Source organism: Moschus berezovskii, chromosome 10 (genome assembly GCF_049115385.1).
Source record: "Moschus berezovskii isolate FMDL1 chromosome 10, NW_MosBer_1.0, whole genome shotgun sequence".
In the NCBI taxonomy this organism is placed as follows: domain Eukaryota; kingdom Metazoa; phylum Chordata; class Mammalia; order Artiodactyla; family Moschidae; genus Moschus; species Moschus berezovskii.
Window position 1 is genome coordinate 94,076,587 of NC_142469.1, and position 25,493 is coordinate 94,102,079.

The 25,493-nt window shown below is 40.1% G+C and overlaps 3 protein-coding genes across 5 annotated transcripts in view; 1 reads left to right on the plus strand and 2 right to left on the minus strand.

Annotated features, from left to right (window-relative positions):
• LOC129560814 (uncharacterized) overlaps positions 1-2,401 on the minus strand; it is an 18,812-nt gene extending 16,411 nt beyond the window's left edge. The window contains exon 1 of the mRNA XM_088840484.1: positions 2,160-2,401. Coding sequence (XP_088696610.1) covers positions 2,160-2,401 — 242 coding nt within the window. The remainder of the gene's footprint in view (positions 1-2,159) is intronic.
• Positions 195-14,960, minus strand: NUP43 (nucleoporin 43). Its single transcript, XM_055433849.2, has 8 exons — positions 14,703-14,960; positions 14,275-14,397; positions 13,114-13,191; positions 11,956-12,136; positions 10,015-10,150; positions 8,773-8,924; positions 6,336-6,458; positions 195-2,756 (listed from the first exon to the last, which is right to left on the minus strand). The coding sequence occupies exons 1-8, from the start codon at positions 14,820-14,822 to the stop codon at positions 2,527-2,529; spliced, it is 1,143 nt and encodes a 380-aa protein (XP_055289824.1). The 5' UTR covers positions 14,823-14,960; the 3' UTR covers positions 195-2,526.
• Positions 14,961-16,820: 1,860 nt separating this feature from the next.
• The window catches only part of PCMT1 (protein-L-isoaspartate (D-aspartate) O-methyltransferase), a 39,982-nt gene continuing 31,309 nt past the window's right edge, over positions 16,821-25,493 (plus strand). For all 3 annotated transcript variants that reach the window (XM_055433854.2, XM_055433851.2, XM_055433853.2), the window contains exon 1: positions 16,821-17,064. In XM_055433854.2, the coding sequence (XP_055289829.1) occupies positions 16,836-17,064 (229 nt within the window). In that variant the 5' untranslated portion in view covers positions 16,821-16,835. The remainder of the gene's footprint in view (positions 17,065-25,493) is intronic.

The following is a 25,493-nucleotide window of genomic DNA, read 5'->3' on the forward strand; positions in this document are numbered from 1 at the left end:
TAAAATGAGTTCAGGAAGGTAAGCCAGATTTAGCCAAAAAGGGCAAAAAAAGGTGGGGCAGGGAACCCTGCCCACAAGAAACCATTGAAGAGAGTTTAAAAGCTTACCCCAAAGCAGCTACAATATGTAGTTTCGAATATCTGAATATATGATGAAAGAAATTAAATTTGCTTTCTGTGGCTCCTGAGTAAAGACAAATTGGAAGCAAATTTCAGTTCAGTATGTGAAAATTCATTTATTTAGTGGAACCTTACAGCAAAGCACCCCAACACAATGGAAATTCCATAAAATGACTGGTGGTTGGTTTTGTCTCATAGTGAACCTACTATGTAGTATGGCCACATGATCGTTTCATTAACCCACAATAATGATTCTACCTTTTTTATAGGACTGTTTAGGACCCCACTCACACCCTAAAACCTTGCCATAAGCTATATCAGAGCTGTCCAAACGAGGAGGCTACACTGGGAAATGGGAGACTTTATCATCGTGTATTTTCAAGTAGAGGCTGGATGCAAATTTTTTGTTGGGAATCTGTGGATGTGACTATTAAATTTAGGTTGGAGATGCCCTCAAAGATATTGTTCACCTTGAAGATCCTAGAGCCCTCAGAAGAAACTATCTGATAGTTTTCATGAATGAAAGCAGTGAGAATGAACAAATTCATAAATTAGGGTTTTATTTATACTACATAAAGCTTATGTTTCTTATTACATCTAGCAGAACTCATCAACTGATAGAAAATGTAACACTATTCAAATGTACTTTCTTTTACTTATAGTTACAAATACCCTTAAATCAAATCAAAGCTTCAAACGTGTTTCCAGTCCAAGCTAATATGCTAAGCCTATATGTCTGGTTCCCTCTCTCTACCGATTATTTACTATAACAATCAAAAGAAATTATTTACATTACTGCTGGAAATTGAGAAGGGTGCTAACAGCATTCATGAAACCTTCAACTTTTCAGCAGCAAGTAGTATGAGTAAAGCAGAGGCACAAAGCATTTGCCATTTACTGTACATGGAAAATGTGCCACTTGGGAGCCAGGGTCTCCAAGGAATGAGGATCAACTCTGGACCCATTCAAAGCAAGGATGCTGACCTGCTGAGTTGCGAGAGAATGTGCATTCACAAATATAACATATATTTCATTTTTGATGAAAAATTATTTACATTAATGGATACAAAGTGGTATGAAAAGAACTGTGTCTGTTTGAGATTATCAGTACTTTAATTTTTCTTTTAACTGCTTTTTCTGTAATGAATGGCTTTTGTAATAACAAAGTTTTAAAAATTAGCCCCAGCAATAAAACTGGAAACTGATTAAAAATTCCTATCAGCGACATTTTTTTCCTTCTTTGATTCTTTGGAAATCAAAGTTACTAAATATCTTTAGTCAATTATTTTTTGAGCCAAATATATATATACAGAACAACAAATGCATATTCTATTTTAAAATGTAAACCAAAAAAACTCCAAACCCCCAAAATCCTGAGAGTAAGTCAACATAAAAAAATTGAAAATATTTCTTGGGCCAGAAAGACAAAAACTCATAGTTATCTGTTGTTGGAATTGTAAAGTAAATAAACATACACTTCCTGTGTAACAGGAGTGATCTTTCATTAAGGTCTTTACAATTCAATGATGCATTTACTCTTAACAAACTTTAGAAAGACAGTATCATAAAACTGTCTCAAAATACTGTATGTTAGGTCATCATTAACATTAAAGATAAGGATGGCAAACTCTCTACTCCTATCACATCATCATACTAGTCTCATACTTGTTACCTCTCAGACTTTAGTTTGGAAGCTGGCTCACTTACCAATGGCAAATCCTATGTTATTGCACAATGTCCAATTCAGCAATTTTCAACTATGGTGTAAAAAACTAAATAAAAGCAAAAATCCTTAGGAAAAATGTATTTTATCTTTTTTCATTTCAAGAGAAACAAAGCTGGGTCTAAGCAGGTGAAGGAACCCATCAAAACATTTTCACCTTAAAAAAAAATTTGAACACTTCCAAAACCTGTCATTTTTGCTCTAGTCAATTCTTACAGAAGAAAGTTTACTGAAATTATTAAGGAAATAAAATGTTGAAAAAAAAAGAGAATAAATACTAGTATTGAAAAATGTCACCAGGGAGGGACATACCATACCCCACATACGGCTGATAAAAAGGAAAGGAACCTGTTGGTGGTTTGACATTATTAAGCCCTACAACATCAACAATGGAGAGCTGGTTCATCAACAATGAGCTGTCTAGAATGGTGCCGAAGGCAGTGCATTTATCAGAACAAGGATCCCTCTGATGTTCCCCAACGTTTCGATTCTTTTGCCATGGGTCATCAATCAGACTCCAGTAACTGTTAGAGCAATATTCAACTAACAAACTGGGCATCAACATTAACAATAGTTTATGGATGTTCCCTTTACAAATTTCATTTTCCAATAACAAAAATTTGCACAGAAATTGGCATTTGAAAGGCTGTAGCTGTATGTTTTATCTGAAATCTTTTAGTATCTTCATGAAAAAAGCTGTCTAGTAACATAAATTGCTTCTGCATCTGTTCCACAAACAAGACAAGGACCTAAAACATCCAGACTGTTCACAGACAAAGTCCTATTAGGAAGCAAGCTTGTGATTTCAATACGATCTTTGGCAGGATCAGTGCTGAGCCAGGAGCTTATAAGAGATTGGTGAACATTAGCTTGGTTACTAATGCTATGAGACAAAAAAGTACTATTTCTTCCTCCTGGGAAAAAAAGAAAGGGGGAAAACATTGTTCAAGACCAATTTTATACTAGTAAATATCTGAAACTCTAATATTTAAAAAATGTAATGATATAAACTTGTTTTAACTCTCAAGAATAACAGGCTGATGATTCCATTATAACACATCACCGTTTTTGACCAAAAGCTTCTAAGTCAGTGATATTAAACACTTAAATTTTCATGGGATAACATGGCTTTCAAACTTGAAGTCTTCAGCAAAGCACAAGATTAACTTTGACCTTGTCTTCCTATTTATACTTTAATGGAAAGTCCCAGAAATGTAGCAAAATGGCTAAAAGACAAGTAGAATAGATGTGGATAATATGTAGATACCTAAACGGTCAGATAATCAAAAAATGAAGTGATCATGAGAAAATTTCTGGATGTATTTCTAAAAATATATTTATATATTTCTAAAAATATAATCAACTTGCTGTAGTTCTCCTTTTATTCTTGCCTTTATTTTAGGTAATGTTCTTAAAAGTAGAATTTTAGAACACTACCAAATTATAAACTTTTCTCTGACAGTGCTCTACATTTAACACAGAATTAATTATTTCAGTTTTAGCCTTCATTTGAAATTTTCTTTCTACTTTTTGCCAATTCAAATAAAGACAGATTTCATTTACTCTCAATAAATGGCTGACACCTATGCCAGGCTCTATGCTAAGTGCCGGGAATACAAGGCAAAGTCTCTCATACCTTGAAGTTTAAAAATTAGTGGGTTTAAATCTTGCTGATTCTTAAAGCCCAGCTCAATCTTCCTTTTCTGAGAAGTCTGTCAAGATGACTCTAGTTCATGCTTCTCTTTTCCTTTCTGGAACCCGCAGCACTTGTATGCACCCCTAATAATTTACTATTTGCAACATTTCTTATATCATGATTTAACTTTCTGTGGCCCCTTCTCCTAAATTAAAACTAAATTAAGTGTTCCTTAAGAGCAGGTTGTATAGATAATTTTACTTTTTCACAGTGTCTAATACTGTTCCTTGCAATACCAGACACAGGATACAGTAAATGCCTATTTCCAATCTAATCAGCATTCTTCAAACTATAAAATCTCAAATGCAAGACAGTGGAGGTAGAAGAAGAAATAAAAAACCAAGTGCTTAGCTACGCCTAGGTATTTATTAGAAACTAATAAAACTATTAGTTTCTCCATACATGAAGTTATTAGCACAGGCATACTCTATGCTCTGCACATTCCATACTTTTCCAGAATTTTTCTGAAGAAGTTTTGGACTTTTCCTTCGTAGTTTCTGGTTACCTTTTACGGTTCCGATATTACTCTTGAATACTGTGAAAATGAACATTAGAACCACTGTGCAAAGTCTGTCTCCTGGTCCCCCTGCTTCCACTTTTCCAACCCTCTCCCCATAGCTGCCAAAGTGATTGGAAACATAAGACAGATCACCCCACTTCCCTGCTCAAAATTCTCCAGTGGCTTTCGGTCACGTCAGAACGAAATCTCAAGTGCTGCTCCCAGTGTGCAGAGTCCTGCTCCTCAGCTCCTTCTCGCCATCTGCTCCCCCTCCTGCCTGCTGAACTGCAGCCACACTGGCTCTTTTCTGTTCCAAGTCTCAGGCCTTTGGAATTTGGTGTCTCCTCTACCTGGAATGCTTGCCTGTGACTGGTATTTTCATCTCTTCAGGTCTCTGCCCAGATCTTCTCTCCTCTGCCAGGTGGCCCCTCCCCAATTAAATTTTTTTTATCATCCTACTCCTAGCATCAGAGTCTTTTCCAGTGAGTCAACTCGTCGCATGAGGTGGCCAAAGTATTGCAGTTTCAGCTTTAGCATCAGTCCTTCCAATGAACACCCAGGATCGATCTCCCTTAGAATGGACTGGTTGGATCTCCTTGCGGTACAAGGGACTCTCAAGAGTCTTCTCCAACACCACAGTTCAAAAGCATCAATTCTTCGGCGATCAGCCTTCTTCACAATCCAACTCTCACATCCATACATGACCAAGGGAAAAACCATAGCCTTGACTAGACGGACCTTTGTTGGCAAAGTAATGTCTCTGCTTTTTAATATGATGCTAGGAAAGGTTGGGGGCGGGAGGAGAAGGGGACGACCGAGAATGAGATGGCTGGATGGTATCACTGACTCTGTGGACATGAGTTTGAGTCAACTCAGGGAGTTGGTGATGGATAGGGAGGCCTGGCGTGCTGTGATACATGGGGTCGCAGAGAGTCGGACACGACTGAGCGACTGAACTGAACTGAACTGAACTCTCTTCACTCTTCTGCATGGTCGTCAGGGTATTTGATACAGTTCTTTTCCGTTTTGCTCTGTATTCTTTGCTACTTTGCTGTGCTCTACTATGTACTGTAGGAATGAATTCCTTTTTCCAGGCTCCCTTGCCATCTGCCTTCCAGGTGGACCCTGCGTGTGGGAGATAACTATTGTGGGTGACGAAGGCAGAAAGGCTGTGGGGAGTAGTGGGGGATAGGAAAAAGCTCCAGGTTTCTGACAACACAGTGATTCCAGCCCCAGCTGAGGTGGCATTTTCTGCTGATCCAGAACCAACTCTGACAGCACTTCTAACAGGACAGCAGAGGTTATTAACAACTGTTCATTTCTGAGCATTCCTCCTTTTTGCTATTTGCTCTTCCAGCATCCCTCCCATTCCCTTTTGTTCTTCTAGCCCAACACACATCAAAACAATTTCTTCTAAATCCAGGGTAGTTTCTGCTTTTCTGATTGGACTTTTACTGAAACATCATCTACTGACTTACTGTCTACTACTGGAATATTTGTGCTACGTGCCTCGAGGCTTTTCTGCTCACTGTCATGGGCTCTAACACCTAGAAGAGTACCTAGCACATGGCACTTGATAAACATTTGCTGAGTGAATGAACAAAGTTTGTAGTCATAGGCAAGCTCAAAAACAGGAAGTTTAGAAAATACCAAAAATGAAAATAAAAATACTTTTTGATTTTAAGTGTATAGTTTCTGGATGACCTTTACTTGTGTTATGTCGCTTCAGTCGTGTCCAACTCTTTGCAACCCTATGGACAGTAGCCCACCAGGCTGCTCTGTCCATGGGATTCTCTAGGCAAGAATACTGGAGTGGGTTGCCATGCCCTCCTCCAGGGGATCTTCCCAACCCAGTGATTGAACCCATACCTCTTAGGTCTCCTGCATTGACAGGCAGGTTCTTTACAACTAGCGCCACCTGGGAAGCCCAACCTTCACTTAACTCTGTCTTTAATCAGGAGACAGAGCCCTTTATTCTGAGAAACCAGTACCTTAATACGTAAAAGATCAACTTTTGTTTTGTCATACGCCTTTGACAATGTAATATAGGAGAGTGATCAGTGCCTGTTCTGTGGCATGAGGGCCCACAACAATGTAGTTACAAAGTTAGCCAACTGTCAGCAGTATAGTGGTCAGTAGCTGATAGATTTCATGCCCTGTAATACTAAAATTCACCCTGAGGCCAAAGAAGGGAAACCTTCTGTCACTCCTTAATGTTAAAAATATAAGTATTTCTCATTTGGTATATCAAAATATAATCTCAAGTTGCCCACAAGAACCTTCATTGAAACATTTTACCTTGGTGAAAGAGTAATGACTTCTCAGGTCCGTCTGTGGAGGCATCCCAGTGCCAGAGAGATCCATCTTCAGAACAAGTGAACAGATGATCTGGGTTGGATGGGTGAAAGTGAACTTCCCACACTATGAGATAAAAACCAAGGTTAGTTAAACCAACATCAAAACGCTACCTCTAGGCATATCGTCCATTAACCTCCATCACACACCTTCAAACTCCAAGCCTTTGATAAAAATCAAAGGTTTCAGTGTCAAAGAGAAGACATAATATAATGCTCCCAATGGCTGAAACATGTAGATAGGATAAAACGTCAAGTAAATCTACTTATGTATTGGGCCAAATGAATGAAATAAATGCTAGTCATCTGACCTACTGCTTTTTTACATGGAAAAGTATTGGGTTGGCCAAAAAGTGTGTTCAGGTTTTTCCATATCAATTTATGGCAAAACTCAAAAGTTTTGACTAACCCAATGTGACAATGGGATAATTCTGAAAAGATTTTTTGCAAATTGTTTTTTTATTTTCAATTCCTATGTCATTAATATTTGAAGGTTTTATTATTGGAAAGGGAGAGAGGGAAGACCATAAAAACAGTATACAAATGGAGTTCTAAGAGGCAGAGTCCAATTTTGGCTCATGCCAAGACTCTGCTCTGTATCACAGAAATAGCAACTAGCTTTCAGCAAGCCAAAACCTGGAAAGGCTTCAAGAATCTGGATCCAGTTTCAGATGGAGGACTTTTAAGAAGCCAACTTGGGACTGGGGGCTCCTCAAGCTCTAAACATTAAGGGAACTTTGAGTGCCAACAGACACCTGGGAACCAAGGACTGGCCAGGACTCCTCAGGAAGGTATCTGCAGCATGAAGGTAAAAAAAGTAGTCTGTGAGCAAGGGTTCTGTGATTCTGGGTTAGGTAGGCTTAGAGAGGCAGTACAGAAAGCACCCAGAGTGTAGTATAAAAGTGCAGGGCACATGTTTGCAAGCTGGCATTTTCATTCCGACAGTTACCACAATTAAACACGCTGCAGAAAAAAAGGTGACCTTCCTCCGGAAAAGAATGTGTTCTGGGTGAGTCCCTGTGTAAAGTATGTTCATGCTGTTTCACTAAAACAAAGTAAAACAGAAGAGCCTAATAGAGCCATTGCAGACTGCCCAAATCTAGATACTTATGTATTTATATATTTTCCAGTTAGAATACAAACCTCTAGTCAAGATGAACTGAAATACACGACAAGCCACTAGTGTGTTCTGCTTAACAGTAAAGGCTGGCATTTCAAAATAGGCTGTTGAGAAGAGCTTTGAAAGTTTATAATTCTAACTACCACTGGGTTAGCAACAACAGAATGTGATGCATACCCTACTCATTCCCCCCTCCCCGCCCCCCCCAACCCACATAGCCATACCTAGAAGAGGGAAAGTTTCTATTTGCTTCTTATATACAATCTTAAAAACTATTTATCTTCCCCACGAATTAATAATGTGAAACTTTAGCTTCGAAGTTACAATACTGGTATAACGTTTGCTCTTCTACACTTTTAATCAAGCATTAATACCAACTTTTCCTGAGACAGAATTTAAAACTATAATCCACCCTGACCTGTGGTGATAAAATGAAACATTTCTGTTCAGCCAAAACATCTCCACTAAAATCAGAAGACAAAAAAAGGCAAGAGCCTATATCTTTTGTTCTTGCTAAAAGAAAAAAAAAAAGGTATAATAATTGAGGAACATACAGACTGGCAAATATTAAAAATAACAACCTGCATTTTGCATGGGAAAAGTGCATTCTGACATACTGGATATGACAATGTAAACTGGTTATTATTTTTATGTAGAACAATTTGTCAACATGAATCACAAGTTTAAAATTATGCCAACTTTTTGACTCATCAATTCTATTTCTAAAAATTATCCTAAAAAATAAGCACATAAAGATAAATATATATGGATAATCACTACAGTTTTATGTATATTAAACACGTTGAAGAATGTAAATGTTAAATAAAAAAGGAGTTAATTATTATGCTTCTGCTGCTGCTGCTAAGTCGCTTCAGTCGTGTCCAACTCTGTGCAACCCCATAGATGGCAGCCTACCAGGCTCCTCCATCCATGGGATTCTCTAGGCAAGAACACTGGAGTGGGCTGCCATTTCTTTCTCCAATGCATGAAAGTGAAAAGTGAAAGTGAAGTCGCTCAGTCACATCCAACTCTTCGAGACCCCATGGACTGCAGCCTACCAGGCTCCTCTGTCCATGCGAGTTTCCAGGCAAGAGTGCTGGAGTGGACTGCCACTGCATTCTCTATTAATTATTATAAATCTATACAATTCAGTCAAAAGTTCTGCTGTAGAATGACCCATATGTATCATTTATGGAACTCTGCTAACACTATACTGTATAGCTCACCCACCAAAAACTTAATGTATCTTCACAACACTTACTTTCAGCTTCATGAGCCTTCAGTAGAGACACAGGCATTGTACCTTGTCTAACATCCCAAATACTCAACATTCCATCCTGGCCGCCAGTAGCTACAACATGCTGCTGGTTGGGATGTCGATCAACACAGTGGAGTGGCACTCGGTCACCAGTCCTTTAATGGGAAATACAATGACTTCAAACAGTGGTAAAGTATAATTTATCATTGAAAAACCCATGAAACAAGTTTCATCCCAGTAACTAAATGATAATTTTGTGGCTGGAGCTACTGGCTAAACTTAAATCATGTCAAAAATCTGATTACATTAAATATGAAAGTGAAAGTGAAGTCACTCAGTCATGTCTGACTCTTTGCCACCCCACGGACTGTAACCTACAGGTTCCTCCATCCATGGGATTTCCCAGGCAAGACCTCTCGTTAAATAAACCTCGAAATACTAGAATTTTGAGGGGGAATGAAAGGCTAGAGTTATTCATTCTCTCTTCAATTTGGACACATATGGAACAAGAAAATGTGATGGTAAGATATGCAAAACATTTCCATTTCTTAGCTTTTAAAAAACATCATATATCAACTAAACAGCATACTCCTTACTTCTACTCTGTCTTATTTAATGCTTAGTTTACATGTATTTTTCAGTTTGACACATACTATTATCTAGAGAAGAGAAGGCTGTACACATAGAAAGGGGATTTCTGCTTAGAAAAAGTATCTTGGACTATTATTCTCCCAATCACATCTAGAGTATATTATTTCACTATTAACTGGATCATCTGATGAGCAAAAATAAGTTCCCCATTAAATAATATACACTTCAAAGAGAAACTATAAACTTCTGAATCAATACTACAAATATTTATTAAATGCAGCAAGGTATTATCAAGCCCATCAAATTATACAATTGACCTTGAACACCAGGGGTCCACTCACATATGAGTATTTTTCAATAGTAAATATACATTGCTACATGATCCCAGGTTAGTTGAATATGGGAAGGTGGAACCTTCGGTACAGGATTTCTGTTATATGGAGTGCTGACTATAAAGTATACATGGATTTTCGAGTGTATAGAGAGTCAGTGACTATAACCCTTATATTGTTCAAGGGTCAACTGTATTTGCTTTATCAAAGTTAATCAGAAATTACTCTCAACATGCAATTAAAACACAGTACAGTTTATAAATAAGTTGCTACAAATAAACAAATTTGCTTTACACTACTGAAATGACAAATCAAAACTTACAGTGACAATATCTGAGTGGGCTCATTTCCTTGTTGTCTAAAATCCCATATTTTCAACTGTCCAATCGAATTTACCGTAAGAATCTCAGGAGTTCGAAGGAAGGTTACAGCATGGAGTGTACTGCTATCTGCATTGTCTGTAAATTAAGCAAACCACAGTGTGTGTTAACAGGACACCACTGTGAATACCTTAAACAGCATCCCCTCAATTGACTGAAAAATTACAAGTGAAATTTTAAATAAGTCACCATTTTATTTCTATGGAAAAATATAGGAACATATGTTAAAATGGACTCTCCTTTGATAGAAAAATTATATTATTCACAGGACATCTGAACTGTTTTCCAAATAGAGGACTAAGTTTTCACATATTTCTCTATTTCCACTTAAGAGTACTACCCTCCATTTCTGAGACAGCTGTTCAAGTTTCTTTATAACCCAATTTTATCTCCCACCACTGCTTCACCCTAGACAACCTAGACAGCATACTAAAAAGCAGAGACATTATTTGCCAGCAAACGTCCACCTAGTCAAAGCTATGGTTTTTCCATTAGTCGTGTATGGATGTGAGAGTTGGACTATAAAGAAAGCTAAGTGCTGAAGAATTGATGCTTTTGAACTGTGGTGTTGGAGAAGACTCTTCAGAGTCCCTTGGACTGCAAAGAAATCAAACTAGTCCATCCTAAAGGAAATCAGTCCTGAATATTCATTGGAAGGACTGATGGTGAAGCTGAAGCTCCAATCCTTTGGCCACCTGATGTGAAGAACTGACTCATTGGAAAAGACCCTGATGCTGGGAAAGACTGAGGGCAGGAGAAGGGGAAGACAGAGGATGAGATGGTTGGATGGCATCACCAACTGAATGGACGTAAGTTTGGGTAAACTCTGGGAGTTGGTGATGGACAGGGAGGCCTGGTGTGCTACAGTCCATGGGGTTGCAAAGAGCAACTGAACTCAACTGCTTCATCCAGAACCTCCATTCTGTTGGGCCAAACACCACAGCTTCCTACAGAGCTCATTCTGACCCTATATGATTCTGCTGACTCATCTCAAAATGATTAATCTTTATCCTTATCAGCTCTCTTCTGCCATGAAGTTCTTCCTGTTTGCTTTAATGGTCGTTCTGTTTTTCCTAGTGTGTCTAAGCTTATACATCTTTATTTAGTATATAAAGACTTTTGTTTTGTGACCATCCTCCAAACTGTCACCAGGCCAGCAGTCTTTCAAAGGTAAACAAATGGTATTCCTCAGAACTAAAAATAATAATAATACAAAAAACTGATTCATGGGCTCAATCCATTGAAGTTCTAATTCAGGAGGTCTAGGGTGATGGCCTATTAAAAATCTCCTCAGGCAAGTCTGTACAAAATATGGTTGAGAACTACTACACTAGTCAGATATGACGTAGCAACTAAACCACTACCACTGCACTAAATAATCCTTCTAAAACATAATGTGGGTACATTACCCCTTTGCTCCAAAACGTTCAATGGCTCCTTAGCTGTCTACCTAAAAAAGTGTATTAGATTCTTCACAACCTGACTGCAATCTACCTTTCTTGTTTCAGCTCTCAATTCTCCTATACAAATATCTAAAGTCAGGTCAATGACTTTCTGTCATTTTCTGAATGGCCTTACCCCGCCTCCATGCTATTCCTTTTATCTGGTGTGCCACTTCTTAGTATTATTTATGGTCTAGAATCTAGATTAAATGAATTGCCCTGCCCCTCAAGTCTTTATCCGATAATTCCTTCCAACCCTCCTCCCCACAAATTTCTCTTTCTTCCAGTCAGTCCTTCATACAGGCCTTATCAACATAATATCTTGATAAAGGGATCCTGCTTTGTATATTTCTAAATACCTCAAACATTAAACCCCTGGAATTGCACATGGGAGGTGCTCAATTACTATAAGATAGACCAAAGAAAGATGATTTTTCTTACCTATAGTTCTTACAGCTTCCTTGTGATCAGCTCTGAAGAGATTTATCCGACCATCTTCTCCAACTGTGACAATTTCGGGGCTGTTGCACACAACACCTGTGCATGGTGCATTGCTACAGGAAGGACTGCCTGGACCCGTGTGGTAGTGAGCTGCTGTCCATTGCTGGCTGACTGACAGAGTCTAGGTGTCAGAAATGAGGCTATGATTAATTAAAATAAAGCTCCAAGAAATTAGCACTTTCCCCAACTAAAGTATTATTTTAAAACTTTGTTTCATACCTTTCTAGAAAAATAGTACTCTTTTCCCTTTGCATTTCAAAGTATAAGGTCTAGGAAATACTTCCATTAAAGCTCTGTATTCACCAGATTAGATTCCAAAGAAACACTGTTTAATAATATTCCAAACTTATCTCAAACTAAAAGAACAGGTAATTATGTGTTCAAAGGCAACTCTAAATTCTTAAGGGAACTGATCTACATTGAAGAGATAAATCTCTGCAGGGCTTTCCAGATGACTCTATTAAGAATAACATTTAACTAGATCTGGGTCTTATACTTACTAGGCATGCCTGTTAGTAAGATGACCTTTATTAATATCCAAATCTAAATAAGCATTCTCTTCCAGCAACTTATAACTGTTACTTCAAGTGGGGCTATTTTAAAGGACTGCCCTTATCACTATGCTCTGAAGGTCAGTACTCTTAGCCTTTGACATACAAGTAAGGCATAGAGAAAGTGTCAAGCCTTCATATAATGTGTCTTTCCTTCTAATTAAAATCTTGGTTCTGTTCACAGAAGCAAAGTAGCTGTTCCTGCTCCCTCTCATGATGTCTGAGCTAAAAAGTGCTCTTTCTTTCTTCAGAAAACCAGAGGAGGATCTTAAAAAAGAGTTACAGGAAAATTACTTGCCAGAATACCATACTGTTACACTGAACCTAAGAAAATTGAAGACTTACCCAATTTCAATGCAAGTTCACACAGAAATGGTTCTAAAATTAGTCTACTAAAAGATGGGTTATACAATGACATTTCTCCCTCCTTTTTATAGTTTTTGAGACTATAAAACTTTATTATTTGTCATTATTAAGTACAGCCTTCTTTAAGCCTTCCTAAAAATAATTAAAATGCAAACTGAGTTTTCAAACAAAAGTTCTTTACCCGGTTATTTGGATGGTGGAGGAAAATTGTCACACATCCTGTCGATGAAGCAGCTACAATTCTTTCCTGGTCAAAAAACTAAACAGAAAATTCCTGCATGTTATAAATTCATAAATATCAGCAGGGAGGAAGCCCATTTATCTAACTCAATTAGCAGTATAACAATTTTAAAATGCAAAGAACCTACAAATGCTAAGCAAATAAAATGCCAAAGTCAAAATTGCTATACAAATAAAAGTATTTTCATGAAGAATAAACAACAATAATTTTCCCCCCCAAACCTGTTCATCTACAATTGATTTAATTTTGTACAACTACCATAAAGGTTTAGGAGAGTATAATTCCCAGGGTCAGGCAGCTTTCCACAGAAGAAAATGCAGGGACTTTGAAGTCTCACAGGTCAAAATTTGAAAACTTAATACCATTCTCACCACTTATTACCCGATTTGAAACCTTGGCCAAGTTAAGTTCTCCAAGCCTTGGTAAACTTGTAAAATGAGAATTCAAAAAGCAAAAACATGTAAAGTGCCTTGCAGAGTATTTGTAATATAATCCATGCTCCAAAGATCTTAGTTTTCTCATAAGAAAGATAACAATACTTGATCCACCAGCATTCCAAGAGAATGAAATTAACTTAGGTAAACACAGCTTGGCAAGCCACTCCAGTACTCTTGCCTAGAAAATCCCATGGATGGAGGAGCCTGGTAGGCTGCAGTCCGTGGGGTCGCTAAGGGTCGGCCATGACTGAGCGACTTCACTTTCACTTTCCACTTTCACACATTGGAGAAGGAAATGGCAACCCACTCCAGTGTTCTTGCCTGGAGAATCCCAGGGACAGGGGAGCCTGGCGGGCTTCCGTCTAAGGGGTCACACAGAGTCGGACACGACTGAAGTGACTTAGCAGCAGCAGCAAACACAGCTTGGCACATTAAACAAAAATAGTCAATTAAATAAACAGGCTACGATTAACTTCACATCCCCTTCCCCAGTGCTGATTCTGCCATAGCCAGCTATATGACGTGACAAATCATAACCTACAGAGAACTCAAGTTCTTGTAAACCCGGGGTAAGACCAGACAAACTTTAAGGTCCTTTACATCTTTCAACTGTGTTACTCTCAATTTTTTAAAAGTTAGCTCTTGGATATTACAACAGACGTACTTGTAAATCCATTACATCGCCATGATGTTTGATACTACACAATAATTGATGGTCTCCTTCAAATCCTCCATCAGAATCCAGGTTTCCAAAATCTCCAATAGACCACAGTGAAACATAATTTTCCTGAAAAGCAGAAAATTTCATCTTGAGATGAAATATACGTCAAACTCCCCGAAATTGAAATGGGCACTGCCTTCAATCAACCCTGCTTTAAAAGCATCCCAGGCAAACGACATAATAATCATTAAAAACACAAGAAACGAGGCCACTGATGGCTCTCAGATATAAGGCGACCGAGCGTGAGAGGTGCATTCTGCAGACAGAACCGGGCAAGGAGCTCGGAAACAGGAGTTCGCGCGCTGGCTGCCGGGGGCGCGGCTCCTGGAAGGAAGGTGGCGGCAGGGACTCCCGGCCGGGCGCAGGGCTACCTCATTGTCCCAAGAGCCCGTGGCGAAAGTCTCCGCTGTCTGCAGGCTCCCTGGAGGTAACGGTCGCCAACGGGTCTTGCTGATTTTCTGTGACACGAACTTAGCATAAATCTCCTCCATCCTGAGAGCAACCGTGGCAGGTACGGCACGAAGTACAGCGCGCGCCACTCAGTCCCGCCCCTTCTCGCTGAGTCCTGATTGGACCCGACCTTACGAGGGACGGTGGCTGCAGAGAGCCAATTCTCCTCCGTCGGCAGTGCAGGAACGAACAATCCGGCCGCAAAGGCGAAGAAGATGCGACGCCCTTCCTCACCAAGGCGGCTCTGAACCAAGGCAAGAGCATGCCCGTCCTTGTGCTGTAGAACAGCTTCGAATCTGCAAAGTTGATATAGGAACACTGAGACAATACATTGGCCCAAAAAAAAAAAATTGCAATGTAAAGACAAACTTAAGAGCAAAAACAAAATAAAAGCAATGCAAGAGAAACGACCTAGTAGCCACACCTAAGCAGGCTTGCATTTCACTGCGCATAGAAAAGATTCAAAATCCTTAAATTCTCGTGGAAGTACGTCCATTAACGTACCAATGTATTATTAAAAACCTCTCCCTCCCTGTCCCCCCCAGGCAAGTCCTTTTCTTCAATGCTAACACACACTATCAGAAACTGGAGTTGTAATTCTGAAGACCCTCAGTTCCAATTTTGAGTTCCAAACTAATTTATTTCCAATATGAAGTAAAGAATGCCGCTTCGGTTATTATCGCAGAATCCCACGAAATAGTTACCATATATTTCGGATTGGAAATATAATATATGTACTTACATAGACACATTTGCCAAGGTCTGGTTAGAACTAAAATTTGAGCATTTTTGCTGACGCAGTAGCATCAATGTCTACATAGCTTTGTTTCTTTCCTTAAAAGTTTACTGGGACTAAATGATGACTGGATCCTTCCAGTCTCAGTTCTGATTAGGAGTCAGCAAGTTGGATTCTACTGGCAATGTTCCTTGTCAGTTTCCCACTCACTGTCTTGCATAGCTCATAGCAGCAAAGCCAGGGTCCACTCTAATGGTGGAATTTGTGAGGCTTAACTAGCTGAAAACGCACACTTGTGTCAGGAGAAAAACAGTCGCCATAGGCTACTGTAGTATTTTTAAGTAAGTGCATTTTCCTAAGGAGCAAAGCATTCTCGGTGCTCCACCCTCCAACCCGTGTCTCAGTATTCTTCCACTCTCTGAATTTGTGCTTTAGAGCTGAGAACAAACCAGGGCCCCAAAATCTCTACTAACCAGACACTAAATGTTCTTGTTAGCTAGAGCCTGGAGTACTCGGGTTAGAGAGGACGTTTGGCCTCCGTATAAGATAATCAGGCTCCACCATAGGGAGCTCTGACTCTGCTGCTGCTGCTGCTGCTAAGTCACTTCAGTCGTGTCCGACTCTGTGTTACCCCATAGACGGAAGCCCACCAGGTTCCCCCGTCCCTGGGATTCTCCAGGCAAGAACACTGGAGTGGGTTGCCATTTCCTTCTCCAATGTGTTAAAGTGAAAAGTGAAAGTGAAGTCGCTCAGTCGTGTCCGACCCTTAGCGACCCCACGGAATGCAGGCTACCAGGCTCCTCCATCCATGGGATTTTCCAGGCAAGAGTACTAGAATGGCTTGCCGCCTAGCCGACCTAAATATATTAGTCATTCATTGGGTTGGGTGAAGGCAGGAAGGAGGAAGCCCACCGTTTAACAATCAGGACAGCTATAGGAGCAGACCCGCCACTCACAACAGCTGACCCAGCGGCGACTGCAGGGCCACCGGCAGCCTCGGAACCAGACCCGCCCTGCCATCCCGCCACCGCTCTCGGCGACCAGAGCCGCAGCGAGGCACGCGGCCGACAGCGCTGGGGGCCCACCCTGCCTGACCGCAGGGCAAACCCAAGCAAGGAGGCGCTGCGCAGCCCGAGGCCTCAGAAAGGCCACGCAGTGGCGGCGGTGGCGCTGACTCAGCGAAGCCCAGCCGCCAGTCTCGGGCAGCCGCAGCGGCCCCTCGCGCGGGCGGCGGGGCGCGAGGCTACCCCCGCCTCCGGCCCCACCCGGCCGCGCCCGAGGCCGCGCGGCGTCACAGAGCGCATGCGTGCCGCGGGGGATGCCGGGAGCGCGCAGTGGCGGCAGCGGCGGCGACGGCAGTAACAGCGGCGGCTCCGGCGGGGACGAGAACGGGGCGGTGACCGTGTGGGAGGTGGTCTCACTCTTGGGGAAGCTGCTGGGCACCGTCGCCGCGCTGAAGGTGGTTCTGTACCTGCTCCGGGTGTGCTTAGCGATGGCCTGGAAATCCGGCGGCGCCAGCCACTCGGAGCTAATCCACAACCTCCGCAGTAAGTGCCACCCCCGCCGGGTGTGGGGCAACCGGGGAAGGCCAGGCCTGGTCCGGGTCCCCTGGGGCCGCCCGGGACGTTCTGTCTACTCCCCGTGCCTGCCGGAGGGCTTCGGCGCACGGTTGCACCCGCGGTCCCGAGCAGCGAGCGCTGGCGATTGCCTCCCCCGGGACCTGTCACTCATCGGCGATGTGGACTGGAATCAGAGAACGAGCCCGGGTTGCTGCTCGTGGGGCGGAGGCAGGCATCTCCCCGCGGGCCGCGGGGACGGGGCTGGGGGCGCACAGGTCGTGGGGCTGTCACTCGAGTCCGTCGCCTCCCGGTTCAGGTCCAGCGGGCGAGGGGCGCGCCCTGGGGTGGAGGGGCGGAGTGGGATATTGGCTAGGCCTCCGAGAGGCTGGAGCTGGGAGGACTCCGCCCTCGACCCCCGCGTCCTCACACCTACTCCTCCTGTCCTAAATCGATCTAGCTGCAAGCTTTCTCGCCTGTTCTGCCTCCCCGCCCCAACCCCCGCCCTCCGTTTTTTCCCCTGGCGGGAGATGCCACCGTCTGATACTGGCGAGGGGAGGGAGAGGAAGATGAGAGTTGCTGTCACTGCAGATGCTGGGAGAAATTTCTGGGACGGCTGTCCAGTGGAGAGCTTCGTAGGGAGCGGAGGGAGAAAGGAGGAAGGATGCTCTCCTTGAGAGACTTGTGTTTCAGGAGCCTTCGGAGGTCCTGGGGGTCCAGCGAACGATTGTCTCCTGCGGCACGTTTTCACTTTTATCAGGATCCTCGTATGCTTTAAAAGCTGTGTATGGAAGTTTTCTTTAGACCGTTCTTTTTAGTTATTGTATTCCTTGCTCTGATGATAATTTTAGGGTGGGATGAGTGCTGTGTCACTTTCTTTTTTTAAATTGAACTATAGTGTCGCCGTCTGGTCGGGAGACCAGAACCGCACTCTATAGTACTCTCTGGTCAGAATTTATAGCACTCTTCTTTGCCACTGACTTTGCAAATAATCACAACCCTGCCACGTGGAATTTTTTTAATTGTTATAGGTTGTTTAGCTTTTCGCGTGTCATGTTTCCGAATTCGATTTGTAACCTCCTTGAGGGCCGGGACTTTTTTTTAGTATCTTTGAATCCCCTCATCTTAATAATCATTACTTAAAAAAAAAATGCCAGTTAAGTAGATATTATATGCTTGGATCTATGCTAGGAATACCAAGATTAGTGAGAGAAATAAGTAACATTGGCTGGCACATGGTTAGTACTTAATGTTAGTCATTTGTTTCTTGTTTTTTTACTTGATTGGAAATGGAAATTTATGTGCAGTGTCAGTGTTAAGGGTGATTGAGGTTCGCATAGACCAGAAGTTCAATATGTTGTTAATATTTTAATAAAACTTCTTAAAATTATCTAGTGCCTACACACCCGAAACATTCTGTACTTGAATGTGATTAAGTATTTTTCCACCGTCAGGTTATCTCAGTAAACACTTGGCTGTGGCAGAAATTTGTAATCAATCAGCTCTTGAAGACTCTTCTTTTTGGGCCAAATTTGTAGTAAGCCAAAACTAGACCTTTTCCCAGTGGTTTTGTAGTCATTTTAATGTATTGCATTAAATGTATTCTTAGCTGAAATTTCTAAGGATGTTTTCCTATTAGAAAATTTAATGAGAAATATGTAACATACATGGATGTTGATACTTAGTTTTATACTAGTTCTGTGATTAGTAAGAGGAAATAGTGTAGGCAGATTGTTTAGCCTTTTTCATAATGCTTTTGAAACTTTAGTTTCAACTTCTTGCTGAATTATTTTGAGCCAATAGATTTCATATTTGTTTAATAGTTCACTAATAACACTAATATTTGCTCACATAAAAATTTCAGTTGGCACACAATGAAAATTTCTCACTCTTTCTTGGTAATTGCACCACTGTGTATTCTTCCTCACTTAAGGGCTTCTAACTGAATCTGTAGAAAAAGATTAAAATGTAATAATGCTGATACTGAAGTGAATATGGATCTGCAAATTGGAAGAGGAAGCAAATTACAGTTTTAATTTTTTTTAATCAAATAAGGTCCATGATTGGTTTCATTTTAATATTTTATATTAATTTTATTAAACCTACTGAGATTTTTCTTCTACAAGACATGATAGAAATATGATTTCACAATTAATATTTATAGATTATTTTAGATTGTAATGATGCATTCATAATATCTCCTAGCTTATATTTATATTGATAACTGCTCTTAAGTGACTGCCAACCGTGGTCTAAAACTTGAGCATGTCTCAAAATCTGCTGGATCTTCCGGAGAGCTCGTTAAAACAAATCAAGACCGATTGCTGGGGCTCAAGAATTCACCTTTCCAGCAAGTTCCTAAGTAATACGCTGTTGCTGGTCTGGGAGCTGCACTTTGAGAGCCACTGACAGAGCTGAAAGTGACAAGACTGAACCCTCCAGTGTTTCCGTTGAGTCCTTTTTATACTTTGAAGTAAAAGTTTAGGAAAAAAATCTATAGCATACCTGCCCAGCAGAGCTGCCTGTCGTCTCAGTATCCGCCTTTCAGTACGGTAGCCACGAGCTACACGGGGCATTGATCTTTTGAAATGTGGTGAGTACAGCTGAGGAACTGGATTTTGTGTTATTTAATTTAAGTTAACTTTGATGCCACGTGTTGGCCATCACAGGTCTTTAGAAATGGAAAATAGACATTTTACGGCTATAGACTGATAACGTGCTCATGAAATGTTAATTCAAAGCAACTGAGAGCCTGTTTAATCCAGGGAATGTGACCATTAATGTTTACATTAGAGTTTATTTTCTACTTTTATGGGATAATTTTATGCCGTGGTGGAAGGAAAACAAGGGGGCAGGAGTGGATGAGCTTGAGAAGGGCTGTCTGCTAGAGCAGGGATGTCCAAACCAAAGTGTTTGTGAAAGATTGACTCGACTTCAAATACTGTATTGGTCACTTAAAACAATGCTAATAATTGTTCTTTTACATATTTTTGTTGTTGTTAAAGAAATTCAGTCCACTACCCTAACACATCAGTTATTTCTAACTATATTTCCTTTGCAACCTTGAGTATGTCATTTGCATGTATAATGTATGTATAATTTGTGGAAACAGTCGACTGACATTTGACTATCTTCTATGTGCCAGACACTGGGGATTCAGCAATGAGAAGCAAACATCTATTCTCTCTTGAAGCTTAACTTCTTGTGGGAGCAGACAAATAAATATATGTCACATGATAAGTGGCAAAGTAGGGAAAGAGAATAGGGAGTATGGGGTGGTAGGTTAGCAGTTGTAGGGGAGAAGGCCTAAGGTGTCATTTGAGTAAAGATTTGATGAAGAAGAAGAAATTCAAGCCATGCAGATAGAGCTGGGGGACAGGCATACTAGACAGAGAAAATAGAATGTGCTAGATTTGGATTTGGGGTATAGGAGAAAGACTGGAGTCAAGGATATGACACAAGGTTTTAGACCTGGGCAATGGGAACGATTTACCATTTTCTGAGTTGGAAATAATAAGTGAGTGAGCCGCAGGGATTTGGGGGTGGGGTGTGCTAGGAAGTGTGGGAGAGCAGGAGTTTATTTGGGGAAATGTTTGTTTTGAGTTGCTTAATAAAGCATTAAAGTAAAGACCCTTAGTAGGCATTTAAATTTTTAAGAATTTTTAGTTTTTGTATCCTTCTTTATTTCTACAAATAAACTGAAATCATTTTCTTATTCTATTTGGAGCGTCAGTTCTTATCCACTAACAGCATAACTAGTGGAAAAGAGAATATTAGTTTTATCATGTGCATTTATGGGCTAAATGTAACATGTAAAACAATCCTAAGTGACTTTTTTTTTAGAAATTTGGGCCTCACTTAGAATCCAAAAAATACTTCCTCATTTTAACTTATGTCAGTCTTATGGTTACATCCTGGTAAGTAAACTTACAGTGTATTGACTAAAATTTAATAGAAAAACTTTTGAGGAAGAATTTTAATATTAGTGTGTCTACTTAAATTTAACTAAAATTAAAAATTCAGCTCCTCAGTCATACCAACCACATTTCAAGAGCCCAGTAGCCATATGAGGTTAGTGGCTAGACTGCCGAACAGTGCAGATGTAGAACATTTCTATCATCGTAAGAAGTTCTTTGGAGCAGCACTCGATCTAGATGATAGGTTATATTACATTCTGTTCAATGTGATCTTAGTTCTATTGTGCTGTTCCGCATATTTTTATTAGTACTGCACTGAGTTAAGACCAACATGCTTTCAGTGTAGCAGTGAAATACCGGAGATTTCAGACAAGGGTGGTCAAGAGGACAAGCGCACCAGCTTCTTGCATGATGGTTTGATGGAATGGAGGTGGTTTGGTTTAGCAGTGAGAACGCTAAAGAGAGCAGGAGTGTTTATTTTGAAATTAATTTTTATCGGAGTAGCTTTACAATGTTGTGTTAATTTGCTGCTGGGCAGCAGAGTGAATAGTTGTATGTATATCCCCTCTTTTTTCGATTTCCTTCCCATTTAGGTCACCATAGAGCATTGATTAAAGTTCCCTGTGCTATACAATTGATTCTTGTTTGTTACCTGTTTTATACGTAGCAGTGTGTATATGTCAATCGCAGTCTCCCAGCTCATCCCCTGCTCCCTAGTAGTGTTTACATATTTGAAGGAAATCATGTAGTAAAGGGTCAAACCAGGACAGATGGGAGGCAGATTTTGACTCATTATAAGGAAGTATTCACAAAGCAATCCTAACAAAGAATTGGCTTTGAAAAACTGTTTTCTGTCACTGGATATGTTGAAGCAAAGAATGATCGACCGTTTCATTGTAAGTGATATTGTGAAAGAGATTTGTCCTCGGCTTTCACTATATAGTAGACCTCTGAGGACCCTTCCAAATCCAAGATTCCTTAATTTTAATCACTTCAAGGTTTGCATGAAATCACGTGTGGGGAATGTATGTGTGTGTGTGTTATAGGAGAGAACCAGAGAAGTTAACATTTGGTTCACTATATTTGAGAGTTTTGCATGATATTTTACTTTGTCAGAAATGTACGGAGTCCAAGGAACGTACTCTTTTGAGAAGTAGTGTCAGAACAGATAACTGTGTATCTATTAAGAGTGATAATGGTTTAGAGAAAGATGTATTTTTAATAATCTCTGATATTTAGGTGATATGCTTTATCATAACTTGGTATCACTTAAAATTTTTCTTTGATTATGGTTTATTATATAATTTAAATAATATAGTTTAAAATTAATCCCTTTCAGACTTTCTGTACGGAGAATATCTCAGGTTCTGCTTATGTCCTTTCAATGCCTAATCGTTCTAGATGGGAAGTAAAAGGGAACCATTTTGTTGATTTCTTACTGTTCTCCCTGGCATTTTGTTAGTGGGGATTAAATACAGAGTAGTTGATTAACAAATGCTCAAGTCATAGAACTAATGCAATAATGTAATAGTTCTTTTTTTTGAGATTTAACTCTGTAACGAGTTACAGAAACTTAGTTTCTGTATGACTTGAAATCCATCTGTAGCCTGTTTGCTTATCTGTGTTTTCAGTGCTTCATACCCGCACCGGATCTGTCTTTTTTTTCCATCTCTGCCAGGATTGCTTCCAGTCTTTTGTTCTCCAGATCAGAAATCTTGTAATAGTTATTGATTCTTTCAGATTGTCCTGAGATTAACTCAGTAGTTATTACAGATGCCTTTCACGGTCAATATTTTCATTGATTGTACCCTAGCCTTGGCTCTTAGTTCTTATTTGGAGTGTTGTGCCTCCAAGTGTCTGATTGGTCATCACACTCTGAATTTCTGACCCCTCGGGTTCATGCTACACCTTACACTGATTGTCTTAGTATACTGCTCTCTGTTTTGTCACTGTTCTGCCAAGATTTCTGTTGCTTACTGTACCAGTTGGAAATGCTTCTTGGTTAGCTTTCAGGCCTTTTAGGGGTCTTCTACAACCTGTTCCCGTGCTCCCACTCCAATCCTGTTGTTCACACTGATCTCATTTTACACATACAAAGTTTGTCTCCTGTAACAATCCAAGTGTAAACAAGCAATTCAGAGTTAATATGATAGTTCTATGGTCTTGGAGACCTGGGCTCCTTTTTTCTCCTTGTGATCGCTTAAGTCTTTCCCTTGTCTACAAAGCTGAAGTTAATTTACCCCCATCATTTACATATTCCAGCTGGTGGGAAGAAAAGTGGGAAAAGGAGAAAACCCACATTCCTTTTAAGGGCATACATAATTTCTTCCTGTGTTCTCATTGGCAAGAACTTAATTGTAAGGCTACATTTAACTGCAGAGAGGCTAGATGATGCCCCCAATTCTACCACTGTGAAAGAAACAGAGACCCTGCCACATTTTACATCTTACTCCCTGGAGCCTCTAGTGAACACTTTTAATTGTGTTTTTGGATCTTCTGGTGATTGTCTTCATGTCTCTAAATAACATGCTTGAACTGCTATTTCTTTATCAACTTTAGACATCATCTGCTGACTTCCTGCCAAGATGGATGAGTATATACCCTTTTAACTTACTCCCTTCCCCACATACAGTTATATTTCAATTTCTGCTTCCTCTTTTGTGGTTACCTTTGTAACTTTGAGTAATATACTTTAACCTCAATTTTTTGTTCTATAATTTATAAGCTGACACTATACTTTAACCCTTCCACTTTGTAAGAAAGGGTACTTACGTTTCAGATTACTGGTGGCGATTTTACATTGTCAAAATTGATAACATTGCATTTGGTTCTGAGCAGTAAATCGTCTGCACTCTTAATTTTTAAGTGTTGAAAGTTAATAACCATCATCACAGACGCTAAAGACTGGGTCAGTACTTCTCTGAGCACGTTGTGCGCTGTGAGTTTATTCTCTGCTCTTTGTTCCTAGTATCACAGGCCCCTCTGCTGTTGACGAGGAACAGTCAAATGTTTTTCCTTTTTTTTGCTGTACGGCTAGTGGAATCTTGGTTTCCTGACCGGAGACTGAGAGTGATGAAAGTGCTGAGTCCTAACCACTGAACTTCCAGGGAATTTGTTTTTCCTTCGTTTACACCTTTATCAGTTTTTTGAAATCATGCCACAGTTTACAGTTCTTACATAAATTATGACTCTTGTATAGGGTTTTTGTCCTTTTCCTGGAATTTATTTCCATTTTCACCCTTCCCTATTCCTCAAGTTGAGAAGAGAAACAAATACCTTCTTAACATGGGTCTAATTTTTTCAAGTTTTTTTTTTTTTTTTTGGTTTATAGCTTGGATTCTGTTGCATTCTCCTTTCTGGATTCTGCTAACTTCTTATTTGGATCAGCATTAACCATTGTTATAATTATTTAATTAGGGCCCTTGATCCTTAGGGTGCAGGAAAATTGAGCATGAGTGGTTCTAAAACTGTTCACTAATTCAGAAAACCTAATAGTAATTGCATGTTTACTTATAATTAGGCTGTACAAATGAAGTGAAACATTACTTTGCTGTTTGCTAGAAATATTGCAGGGCACTGGCAGTTGTGTATGTCAGATTGTCAAAAATGGGAAAATGATTTAATAGCTTAGTAACCGTAGCTTGCTTTAGGCATCTTTCAAAATATGGAATCCTGGGAAAAATCAAATAATAACCTTGTAGTGAAAATTTTGGAAATCACCTAATTATAGTCTAAGAAGTCTTTATGTTGAGCTTTATGCATTCAGCTTCTTAATAAATGACTGGTGACATACTTTTAAAACCTGTTAGTTTTTTGGTGTGTGTGTGAATTCTGTATCCCTCTATAGATTAAGAAACCTACCAAAGAAACTCAGGTAAGTTTGATAGATGTATGTTTTCTAGCTTAAGGGAAGAAATCTCTTTAATGTACTTGATTTTTAGAATGTGCTGGTAGCAATGTGTTTGATTTTATATATCACAAATGTTCATTTAGAGAAGAATGTGTGAATATATGGTAATTGGAAGTGTTGAGTAAGGCTGCTTAACCTGAGAAACAGAAAAACGTGAAATGATCATGATTTGTTTAAATATGTAAAAAGTGTTGGTTGGATAGAAAATTCAGTATATTCTGGGTAACTTTAGAGAGTAGCACTAAGGGTTTATGTGAGTGAGTTATAAAGAGGGAGATTTCCTCTTAATATAGGGAAGTATTCTGATAATTGGGCTTCCCTTGTGGCTCAGCTGGTAAAGAATCTGCCTGCAATGTGGGAGACCTAGGTTTGATCCCTGGGTTGAGAAGATCCCCTGAAGTAGGGAAAGGCTACCCACTCACTCCAGTATTCTGGCCTGGAGAATTCCATGGACTGTATAGTCTATGAGGTTGCAGAGTTGGGCACGACTGAGCAACTTTCACAGTTCACACAATTCTAATAATGTAGTCTAAATGTGAAATGGCTGTTTCACATTGTGCAGCTCTTCAAGTGGAGATCATGGTACCAATTTA

Excerpts from the sequence above, each read along its gene's own strand:
- NUP43 (XM_055433849.2), bottom strand. The coding sequence starts at position 14,822 with ATGGAGGAGATTTATGCTAAGTTCGTGTCACAGAAAATCAGCAAGACC. Across the intron at positions 12,137-13,113 it reads TCCACCATCCAAATAACCGG|ACTCTGTCAGTCAGCCAGCA; the intron begins GTAAAGAACTTT and ends TCTGACACCTAG. Across the intron at positions 8,925-10,014 it reads CCCACTCAGATATTGTCACT|GACTGGTGACCGAGTGCCAC; the intron begins GTAAGTTTTGAT and ends TTCCCATTAAAG.